The sequence below is a fragment of the Cottoperca gobio genome, chromosome 8 (assembly GCF_900634415.1).
Source record: "Cottoperca gobio chromosome 8, fCotGob3.1, whole genome shotgun sequence".
In the NCBI taxonomy this organism is placed as follows: Eukaryota; Metazoa; Chordata; class Actinopteri; order Perciformes; family Bovichtidae; genus Cottoperca; species Cottoperca gobio.
Genome location: NC_041362.1, coordinates 23250461 through 23262942, shown reverse-complemented (window position 1 = coordinate 23262942; position 12482 = coordinate 23250461). Strand labels below are relative to the sequence as shown.

The following is a 12482-nucleotide window of genomic DNA, read 5'->3' as shown; positions in this document are numbered from 1 at the left end:
CAAAATGATCGAAAGTAGCTTTACTGTGGTGTGGGTGAGCAGAGCAGCTGTCGTTCGCTGGATCAATGAATGTAAATGCTTCGCTTATCAAAGCTTCTTTTCGAACGTGGAGCATCTGTTCTACGGCCCATCAGCTTAACACAGAAGACAATAGACAGTGAAATATATGGGGAGAGGAGGGAGGAGGTGCTCCTGGCTTCTGTGACCCCCCCCCCCCCCCCCCCCCTTCTCGCTCCTTCTTCTCCCTCCATTCCTACCAGTCTACAGGCTCGTCAAGCGGAGAAATAAACAGAAGCGAGCACAGAGAAGAGAATACATTCCTCCCTCCCCTCCCCCTCACTATCTACCCATCTTCATCCAGTCCTTTCTTTCATGGAGAGGAATTATCCCGCTGCAGGCTTCGGAGATCTAGGGGCTGGGACGGGATGGAGTTACGACAGAACGACCAAAGCAAGGTAAGCTCCGGTGGCCAAAGCACGGGCTCATGCTCTTCTGGGTGCATCAGTGTGCAGCTGAACTGGCTCTAACAATGCCATGGGCATAACGCTGCCTGCGCCTCTGCTTTCAGCCGGGCTGCATGGTGCTGCTACTTAGCCACCAGTCTCAGGTACAGCCAGCCGTATTGTCATTTGGGGGAGGGGAGGGGAGTGGTATGGGGGCTGTCTCCAAAACGCATGGAATGCGATGGAAGGTTAATAGTGATACGGAGACAGATGAGAGGGAAGAATCGTAGGGGGATGGGTCGCTGGAAACCGATTCTGTTATCTAAAAAAATAAAGATCACATCTATTGCATTGTCTCCGCTGCAGCTTTGTCTCGCTTTTAACAAATGCATGACAGGGACATCGCAGGTTGGTTGGCATGGTTGATTGCTACAGTAGCCTACTAATTGGCCATAGCATACAAATCAGAGCAGTCCGATGCATATAGCTACTGCCTGATATCTAGCAAAGAGAACAAGCCCTGCATTCAAGCATCCCATGTCAAATAGAGAATCTGTTCTCTAATGATTTTATAAGAAAGCCTTCATTCAAAGATGGTTCAACCTAAACTATTACCGTAGCTGATTACAGCTGCATGACTTTATTAATTAAAAAAGGTGTCAAATATGGCTGAAGCTACGATTAAACTTGTTGGGCTCTAACACCAAGAGTGACATTCTTCATAGTAAACACCACTTTACACTAAGGCCACGTGACTGACAAACGTGCCCTGAATTTAAGTCAGCTAACGCTAACGCTAACGTTGATTAAAGTTAAGGTTTGTAACCTAACGCTGGTATTAAGTTAACATGATCCATTACTATGTTATTACTAACACTTGGAAGCCCAGTCCGGCTACATTTTGAGTTACCTTGCACATTATCTGACAGTGAATGCATCGGTGCAGCATGCAGCTGCAGCCACTTCCCTTGTATTTCCATCAAACTGGCTCCTCTGTGACGCTGTGTTGCTATACAACACACGTTGGCCAGCAGGCTAATTATCCACAAAGACAGGTGACGCTGTCTTAAATGCCAGACAACTTAAATATTTGGACCGTCTGGTGTATTTGAGCTGCCACTGTTAAGTTAATAAGTTTCCTGACTAGTCAGTGTTGTGTGTTGGTTGGAATGAAGTGCGATATCGAGCCATGCTAAAGTTAGCTAACTCCTTTTAGCTTTGCTCCACGTTAGCGGTCGCCCTGACAACCACATCAGTCTTTCGTCAGACTCCAAAGCGTTCCATCTCACCTCAATGTACTTCTCTTTCAGGGATGGTGCCAATTTATTGCATTAAAACTAAATTAAAAATAAATATATAATAATGTTAGAACATAAAACAAAATAAAAAAGAAGAAAATAATGTAGGCCTCCAAATTGATGCAGATGCACACATGCTAATTGACTTGTCTGCACAGATGCTTTTCTTTATAGGCCTAGTAGAAACAGAAAATATGTTAAAATGTGCAGTTGATTTTATTGTCTCATCCTGCTTTGGTTGAAGATGCTCTGGTCTGATGCTGTTGTTAAAATGTGAATATTCTTGCTTTCTGTAGACCTAATAGCATAAATGGTTGCCTCACCCTGCTCAAATAATAAATTATTGTTTTTTATTAATTTACAAAATGTACATGCATACAAATACGCATGTTCAGCTTTTGGGGATCTTTTTCAGTTGGAGTTCATGTGTTCGTCAGCCCTAATGTGCAGCTAAAGTAGTCTAAGGCTACTGTTGTAGTAATTGAACTTGTTGCAGGATGTCCTCTCTTGCAAGTTAAGCTAAAGCTCTTAGATAATGAAGACAGTGCTGTTTAGGGAACAAGTCCAAAAAGTACTTTATGTACTCTACTGTCCTCTGTGAGGGACGGAAACAAGAGCAGAAACTAGATTCATTTTGTATTGTATAAATTCAGTCATTGCAGCAGCAAATCATAACTGGAATAAGAATAGAGTGAGCAAAGATTATACAAACACTAAAGTGACACTTGCAACCCTCGGCATATTACTGTAGAAATGTCTGGAACATGAAAATGTGCAGGAAAGTCAGGCTTTAACAGTAGGCCTATATGTAGTAAGTTCCATTAATGCATCCATTTATGTCTGAATCTTAGATTTGCAGCGTGGATTCGTAGATATTAGAAGATTTAATAGAAGGTAACTTTTCATTCTACTTTTCTCCTAAAACAGTCATGAACTGTAGATTCTTCCTTAGAACTCCTGTTGCTTTCAGTGTGACTTATTGGCTATTTGGAGGAAAAGGGATAACTTTGGAAATGCTACGCAACATTTATGTGGTCTTAGGGTTTGAAGGACATCTGTAAGGGAAAGGCAAAAGGAAGCTAAATTGTCAAGTGCTGTCGTGGCCCATTGTAATTACAGTTATACTTTAAGGAATACTGGTGAATTAGTTGTTGTCTTTTACATTTGGTTACATGCATTAGTCTGAGTTATTTCTTTTAGAGAAGACATAAGGTATATGCATGAGAAATAGCCAAATGCAGAACATTTCAGAAATGATCAGGTATACAAAACATGTATCTAAAGTGGATTTACAACATCACTGGAATTTTATATTGTGTTTTTTGGAATACACCATACACAAAGATTCTGTAAAATACTAAGGTTGTGCATTCGATAAAAACAATTCCTTGTTCTTTAGTTTTTTAAGGAATGTTGGTTTACAGAAAGCAAAACAAACAAAACATATTGTAAAGCTGTTAGGTTTACAGTAATTAGGCCATTGTATTAGTGTATTCATGTTTGGAGACAGATGTGGTCAGAGTTGATGCTAAAACATAGATGAAGTGTTTTGGTTGCATAACTGCATTTAGGATGTGAGATGAACTGCTGTACTGAGAAGCATGTTGGAAATAAAAAACTAAGAATTTTGAAAAAGTGAACTCAGCATTGACAAACCAAGGTTACGGATGTGTGTACTATAGAGGGAGAAATCGTGGAAGGATTTGTTGAGTTGAGTAATTTGTGATGAAGAGGTTTTCAGATTTTTCGCTGTTGAGTTTGAGGAAGTTAGCTTGTATCCAGGTTCACAGCTCTGTGAGGCAGTTTGTGAGGGTGTAGTGAGCAGTAATGGATTTGCTGGACATGTAAAGCTGGGTGTCGTCGGCGTAACAGTAGAAATGGAGTCCGTGGTGGCATATTATGTGACCAAGGCAAGCATGTAGAGCAGGGGTGGGCAATTAATTTTTACAAGGGGCCACATGAGAAACCCGAGCTGTGTTGGAGGGCCGAATCAACAATAAATTGAACTTAATTCTGCTCAATATAAATTTTCTCCCATTGTAAAAAGCAGTACATTATATATTTTGATTAGCTGCTACTGGTAATCAAAAGAATAAGGATATTCTCTTCAAATAAATATATGAAATTGTGGAGTGGGTCAAATAGGAAAATACTCCTAGAGAACAGTAAAAACAATCATTAAATCAGTATTTTATTTATTGTTAATCTTCACAAACTAATACTGAAAAGGTGTTTTACACTATGTAAAGATAAGCAATGAATCAACTTTATACAAAAAGCTTTTGATGTTTTTCAGTTCACTTTACTTGTTCAGTGAGACAAAATCCAGTCTGTCTTGGGCTTGAACAAGTGCACTGAAATCTGGTTGAATGTCTGAGGTGGATATGCGCAGGTCAGGTGATCATCAGTGATCGAAGATCTGTATCTGGATTTGTTGAACTTCATCACTGAGAATGTCTGTTCACATATGTAGGTAGATCCAAAGAGGACCAGAATCTTCTGAGCATGTCTCCTCATGTGTGGAAAGTTCTCCTCTTTCAGGGAAGAGTAAAACTCTGGCAGTGAGACTGACCTAAAGTGACAGAAGTGTGTCAGACTGCAGGGCAATTAGTTCAAGTTGAACATCACTGGGTGCATCATCCACATTGCATGTAAATGGGGGAAAAACCATGCGCATTTCATTCTCAGCTGTTTTAAAGTCTTAAAATCGCCTCCAAAACTCACCATGCAGTGCTTCTAACATGGATGAGTCACTGTGGAGGTGATCAGTTGATGGTGTGGCTTCCTTCAGTGTTGGCAAGTAGGTGAGAATGTTGTCCTCCATTTGGGAGAAGCTGCAACTTTCTCATGAAAGCCTTCACTGCGCTGTACATTTCATGCACAAAAAGGCCCTTGCATTGCAGTTTGACATTTAGTTAATTCATTAGTGCAGTCAGATCTACAGCAAAACCAAGGTCTGCCATCCAGTCTGCATCTGAAAGCTGTGGGATGTCTTTTCCTTTCTTCACACAGAAGTCTTGAATCTCTTCTCTCAGGTCCCACACTCTTTGCCCAGGCTGAGCCACCTGACAGCAGCGTGGTAGCCTATATCACGATGTTCAGTGTCATTTTCCTCAAAGTGCAACAAACTGTCTGTGATTCAATGCTCTTGCCCTGATGAAGTTAACTATTTTAATTACAACATCAACAACATAGTTCATTTTTAGAACTGACTTACACAACACTCCCTGATGTATAATACAATGCAAAAATACCCATTTCTGTTCAGGGTTCATTTGTGTCACTTTATACTGCATTCTCTACAAAAGTCCCGTCAGATTTGGATAACCATCTGTTGTCACGCCTGCCAGCTTGTCCCATTTCAGCCCCAACTTGTCCACACATGCATTTACCTCCATGAACAAATCACTCCCTGTTGTTGTCCCGTTCATTGACTGCATTGGCTGCATGGCTTCTCAAATGCCTCCTTTTTCTCCGGGCATATGAATGCTGCAGAATCCACCAAACACTCCTTGATAAACTCTCCGTCAGAAAACGGTTTACTTTTTCTAGCGATGTTGTGGGATAAGACATAACTTGTCTGGTCACTTATTATTGTTGAGCCCTGAAGGAACATGTCTTCTGATGACTGGGAACAGATCACGCAGATCACGCAGATCACGCAGATCACGCAGATCACGCAGATCACGCAGATCACGCAGAGAGCATCTCTTTCACATGTCTGAGTACTGGCCCTGTATACTTCCTGCAACCTCGTCCTGCAACATGTCAATTTGGCACCTTCAAGTTTTATTTGTCATATGCAAGTTAACACAGGGTCAACAGTGAAATGTGTGTGAGAGAGACAGCATGTCAGCTCAGCAAAATCAGCTAAGTTAAATTATTTATCTATCTATCTATCTATCTATCTATCTATCTATCTATCTATCTATCTATCTATCTATCTATCTATCTATCTATCTATCTATCTATATATATATATATATATATATATATATATATATATATATATATATATATATATCTCTATCTCTATCAGAATGATGTACTGTAAGTGCAGTGTGTTTCTGGAAGGGTGTTCTCACAATAATCTGATGGAGGATGAAAGTTTCTCTGTGCTCACCTTACATCTGAGTTTAAGTGGATGTGCCAGCAGGATTTTGTGACATCAAGTTTGGAGGCAATTGTGATTTAGTATGCAACTTACACAAGTGTAATGTGGAAACTTGAAGCCTCCAGCTCACATACACTGAGACTGGTCATATCAGTGAAGGTGAATCCTGTGTCCAGCAGATGTTTACGTATCCATAGATGTTGGAAGAAGGAATGGATGTAATGTTGAGACATTTTATCGAGGTAATTGAATTTCTTTGGGAAACAATTTACACTATGTCTGAAGGGATCTTTAAATTAATGTTCAAATTCGTTGAGTAACAGACTTTGGCTGACTTGAGGCATCCATGTTTGTTTGCACATATTGGTTTTCAGAAAACTCCCAGTTGTAATAACGACTTGGATGCTGATGTTGGAAACTGGTGATTACGGTAACTTCCCTTTTGCACCAACCAGGTCTGTGAGCTGTAATTTTTTTGTGTCTACAAAATAATCATCTTTTTTTTATTTGAATGACGAAATCTAGCCAGTACAGAAACATAAATATCGCAAGAACATGTTTGAGCTTTTCAAAAAGGATGAACATACTACAGATGTTAGTGGAAAAGATGCTGCTTCTAAGCGAGAATCTTGTATTTGACATTGTGGATAGAAATTGTGGAGTGTGGATGCTCTGAACAGGTTCATAAATACTAAACTGTAACAATATGACTTGTCAAGTATAAGACAGCAGACTTGTTGTAAATAAGGGGCTGTATAAAAGTCAAACCTAATAACCATGTGTTCCTCAGCTTTGTGTATGGAAGCTCCAGGTCGTCCCACCCAGACTCAGAGCTGCTCCACCGGCAAGCCTATGGCACTCCTCACCCCCTCCAGGGCTATGCAACCAACCACCACCCAGGAAGCTCCAGACAGGGTGGGGCCTGGGGTGCTGCTGGACGCACGCTGGGTAAGGATTCTTTGAAGGGTATATCTGTATAATTACAAATTTAGAAATACTGTTTTTCTGTCTGTGTATAGTGCAGCATGTATTTGTGCGGCGATATTAGCTTTAACTCCAGGATATTTACATTCACATCAGATGTGTTTATATCCTTCTGGGTTTATATCTGGGTGTTGTATTTGCAGTTGCTATTTCTGATTTTGAACTTTTTAAACACAAAGCACTGTCTTGATTACCTGTAGGTGAGAGTGGATGGTTGCCTGTCTATAAGTGTGTCAGGTCCGTCCCCTATGACCCTTCAAAAAAGTAAGGGGTTGTACACATGCCGCATCTTTTGCGCCCTCAAATTCCATTGTTGTCAACGTATATGCGCGGAAGGTGCTCTCAAACGCGAGAACTACACCATCCCTGTTCCCAAGCACCTATTTTTCAGGGTGCGACGGCTGCGCCCTGAGTTAAAAGAAGATTACATGGTGGAAGGCAGTAGTGGCACCGCATGTCATGTGACGAGGAACTATCAATCACAGCTGACGGATATCTTTCCTTTCTTCTGTAAATATCAGTCTATGCTAAATATGGAGGAGAATTTGATAATTTTAGTGCAGGGCTACCTGCAGCTTTAAGATCCGTCCAGTGTTTCCCCTATATTAATTTTCTGAACGCCGCTGTTAAATGTCACACAATCATTAAAGTCCTATATTATAAAAAGTACGATTTTTTAAAATGTCTTTTTTATTATAAATCAGGCTAAAATAGAACTAACAATACTGCATGTTAGAGGAATGTAGAAATGTATTCAATTAATATATAATAATTAATTATTAAGTATGTTTGTACATACTGTCTACTAGGTTTAGTACTGGGAAACAAAAGTGAAAAGTGAAGAGAAAATGGTTTTAACCATACTAATATTCTGTGAAACCTATAAAGTCATTATGGTAAAATGTAGTTCATAGATATGATACAGAATGCTACCATAACTGAAGGGATACAATAAGGTAATGAAAGAGCCTTTGGTAAGATTCAAAATTCATAGGGAGGGGTTATTGAAGAACATAAAATACATGGGTTATGTATGGTTCCCAAAAAGCTTGTTTGTTGTACCAATACAACCATGCAAAAATTCTCTATTACAAGTCAAAGTCCTAAGTAGAAGTAAGTAAGTCAATACAAGAACATTTTCAGCAAAAATATATTCAATGTACTGTTAATGACTGATATATTACTATCATGACATTATTCGATTTTGTGATCAAGGTCTGGTGTGTAAGTATTTAGGGGGATATATTGGCAGATATTGAATATAACTATGTTTTTATTAGTGTACAATCACCTGAAACTAAGAATTGTTTTGTTTTCGTTACCTTTAGAATGAGCTCTTCATATCTTCCATGGAGTCAGCCATATTGCACCGCCATGTTTCTACAGTAGCCCAGAATAGACAAACCGAACTCTGGCTCCATATAGGGCCTTTCGTGTTTTTATGTGACCTGAAGGCCTCCATAGTTTCTCTTATGCTTGTAGAGGTAGGAGTGAGTGGAGGGGTATTTAATTGGTTGCAATATGCAACCTCACTGCTAGATGCCACTAAATCCTACACAATAGACCTTTAACTTTTAATGAATTCTGGTTCTCTTCACATAGTTCTCTTTACTGTCACGTAAAAAACACAGCTTGTAGAGCATCTAATACAAGGATGGACGCTGAGTGCAGATTTCACCTATGAATGAGCCTTTTGCTCACAATATTACCACGTTTAGAAAAAGAAAAATACATTCTACATTTTCGACTAAAAGAACACACCAGGTTGGTCTACTGCCTTTAGTGAAAAAAATAAAAGCAGAGCAAGTATGGAAGATGGGAAAAGACTATGACAGAACAACAATTGGTACAGGTTCATTTTAAAGAGGACATGTTTACACTGTCGTGCAAAAGTTTGGAAGAAGTTCCAAACCCATCCAAAAATATCAAAGGTCTATGGCAATAAAAGGTTGACAGATATGCAAGTCATGTCCAGGCACACCTATTGAGAACTTAATGTCACTGCAGAGGCATGCCAAACTTTGACTTTTCACACTAATCATTTTTAATGATGAATTTCATGAATGATAGAATAAAACCCGATCAACCTTGGTTGTCCTTACTGGAAATATATGTGTATTTTAACAACACAAATTTGACATCCGCGAAGCCTTTACCAGTCATGTGTATATTCTCAACCAAAAACTTGAATTCTTCATACACTTAGGTCTCAACTTTATATGATACCTAACTAAGCTTCATTCCCACCATAAGTAAGGGGTAGATACAGTGTCTAGGACCAGTCGTCATCCCTGCTGAAGCATCCCCAGGTCTCCAGCTCATCTGCCTAACAGCCTGAGCGTGTAAAGGTCCCTGAGGCCCCTCAGGGACAATGCATACTCAAATTTAAAGAATCTTTCTACCACAGAAACATGATCTAACATGACACTGTAACAATGATGTCCAGCTTTTGTACCTTCATTTATTTTCCAATCTTACATAACTTGCTTTTTAGTTTTCAATATTTTAATAATACATTCATGTATATGTGATGTGTATATGCTTGATTAGTGATTACAAAAAAAGATTTTAACTTGGTTAACCTGGTTTCTTATCTTACTGCAGAATATCTTGTAGATGTCTAATGACTCACTGTCATTACATTTCTAAATCAACCTTACATTATTCATCATTCTCTATATGATAATATTGATGAGAACAATATGTAAGCTTGTAATTATTAAATTGATAATTGATTGATTGATAGGTAATGGGAAGTAAGCCTATTGAACCATGGCACAGTGCTACATCTTGTCCAGAGTGAGTGTTTCCAGGCGCACTTCCTGTTTTTGCTCATATATAGCAAGTGCTGTACAGGCATGTGCCAAACAGTTGGTTACAGTTAAATATAAATGAAGGGTAGTGTGATTAATCACTTATCACTCAACCACTTAGGTTTCTTATTTTTCTTAAACTGTTTATGATATTGGTATGATCTATGGTATGATTTGTATGAAATAAGTGAGGTTTGTGGTTTGTTGCCAGGCCTGTCCGGGTTATTTGACGGCAGCCTCCACCATGCCAGCACTTCGGGTCCTGACCCCTCCGTCATGAATCTGATTTCAGCTCTGGAATCGCGAGGACCACAGCCCCCACCCTCAGCTTCCTCACTCCTCTCTCAGTTTCGCGCTCCCTCTTGGCAGACCGGTGAGTGTCAGCCTGTTAGAGTTATGCTACACTTACTTGTAGTTAGTTCTTGTTATTATTGAATTTTTAAAAACTAATTAACAACAATATAATTTATATAAGTCTGAAACTGAAAATTTACTAATTTGTTGAATTTAAATTTGAATAATGACTTGCATTTACCAACACTGTCCATGTAATGTTGTGTCCTACAGCAATGCATACACCGGCCCCAGCGGAGCTCTTTATATCGGGGGCTATTCCCGGTTCCAGCTCCTTCCCCTCTTCCTCAGCCCTTTCTGCATACCAGCATTCTGGCTCCTTCTCCACACGATCTTTCACTCCTTCACTATCCCTGCAGGACACGCCTACATTTAGCCCGACTTCCAACGGTTTGCTATCACCCCATGATCCCCTGCTGCACATTAAAACACCCTCCCAGGCCAGCTTGGGCTTTGATCGCTTGCTGTCTTCCCAGAGTGCCACCTACCGAGGATCACATGAGGCCCAGGCCTCACCTCAGACCCAAGTCCCTGCCACCTCCTCGAGTTGCCACCTGCCCCCTCCCCAGTTCAACCTGTTGTCCTCCCAGCTCCACAACCAGTCCTCCCAGCTCTATAACGCCTCCATGTTTGCTTCCACACCAGCCCTGCTGCCCACGGCACCACCTCCACCCCAGCCTCCTCAAGAGAGGGCAGTTTCCCGGCAGGACAGTGTAATCAAGCATTACCAACGCTCCTCCCCAGGCCAGTCAACAACACTTCCCCCACAGCCATATGCCAGTTGTGGTGGGTCATCGAGCTACCAGCAGATAGCCAACCACCACCGGCATTCTGGACTATCCTGCAGTCCCATGGGAGAGCAGAGCCCTTCTTCTGACCCAAAGTCCAAGACATATCTACCTATAATCCAAACCCCCTACACATCTGCAAACACCTCAGCCCCCTCCTCATCCGGCACTAAGGGAGACAAGAGTTCCAGCTCCAGTAGTAGTTACTCCTCTTCGGTCTCAGCCTCTTCCCTTACCCCACACACTCCACCATCTGCCCCCTCCACATCCTCTGTGTCTTCTTCTAACTCCAAGACAAGCACTGGCTCCTTATCGGCTCCCTCTTGTCAGCAGCCCCCACTACAGTCCGCACCGGCACCACTTCCTCTACCAGTGGTGTCATCCAACCTTGTTCAACAGCCAGCACCCAAACAATGCCTCTCCACCTATGGCTCTCCACCTGTGGCCAAATCCAGCACAGGCCTACCAGACCAGACTCCTCCCCAGCAACATGCCCAGTCCTACTCTCCCAACCAGCCTCCATCTACACACATGGCCCAGTCTTATGGAGGCTTTAACTCACCTAATGCCCAGGACCTGAGCTCTGGAGCAGGGGGTTCTGGAGGGAAGGCCTTTACTGGTATAGGCTCAGGGGGACGTTCCTTTTCTGCAGAGATAGTCTTTGGGGACCCGAGCTTTGGCCCAACTTCTCTCAGAAGAGCAGGCAGTCCTTCTATAGAGTATGGGAGTGCTGGAGGATCCACAGTAAGTGGACCCATATCAGGTAGTGGTGTTGGATCGCCCTCCATCAATTCTACGATCAGTCACCCTGCTTCTGCTCGCCCTGCACAGTCCCCTGGAGGCTCAGGGGCCACCAAATACTTGTCCTCCATCCTCTCGCCTGCTTTTATGTCCTCACCACAAGGTTTTCCTGATACACGGCAAGTGCAGAGCCAGTCCTACCACACAACACCACCCAAGCCAAAAACAGAGACCAACATGCTAGTAGTTGAGGGATCCCCAGATGAGGAAGAAGATGATGATGATTTCCTTATCCATCATTTACTACAAGCCCAAAGTTCAACTCCCCATCCTTCCCAGCATCACCCACCTCCTCAGCAACTACCCCAGCCACTCCCTCAAACTAGGGATGGGGAAGGCAAGAGGGTAACTTATGATATTAACAAGATCTCAGAAGAGCGTTACCACCTTCAGAGTGTCATTCGTTCCAATAACATTACCAACATTTCAGGTCCTGGAACATCAATTGGTGCTGCAGCAAGTGGCTTAAACAGTCAGTTAGAAATATCACAGAAAAAACAGCAACAGGTAAAATCAGAGTTGACCATGTCAAAGTCCACTGGGATCACTGACTCTCTTTCCCACTCCCATACTACCCACTCCCATCAACAACAGCATGACCCCCTGGGCTCTGTGGTCCATTATGGAAGAGGGGACCCCTACACACAGCACTCCCATCACACTTCCCATGTGTCCTCACACTCTCAGCAACACTCTCAGCATACCCAAATCTCCCAGCACCCTCGGCACATTCCACACACACAACACTCTCAACATACTCAGCATAGCCATTCCCATTCCCACTCTCACAGCCAACCTCACATGGAGCTGAAGAAGACTTCAGATTCAAATGACAATGCCTACTTGTGTAACACACCAGATGTGCAGCAGGCTCGACAAAGCCAGGT

General features: G+C 41.9%; 1 protein-coding gene across 1 annotated transcript in view; it reads left to right on the top strand.

The window, feature by feature from the left end:
- The first annotated feature begins 260 nt into the window (after positions 1-260).
- prr12b (proline rich 12b) overlaps positions 261-12482 on the top strand; it is a 30960-nt gene continuing 18738 nt past the window's right edge. The window contains exons 1-4 of the mRNA XM_029437501.1: positions 261-455; positions 6646-6803; positions 9864-10025; positions 10220-12482. The exon at positions 10220-12482 is cut by the window's right edge and continues 2110 nt beyond it. Of these exons, the coding sequence (XP_029293361.1) occupies positions 373-455; positions 6646-6803; positions 9864-10025; positions 10220-12482 (2666 nt within the window). The 5' untranslated portion in view covers positions 261-372. The remainder of the gene's footprint in view (positions 456-6645; positions 6804-9863; positions 10026-10219) is intronic.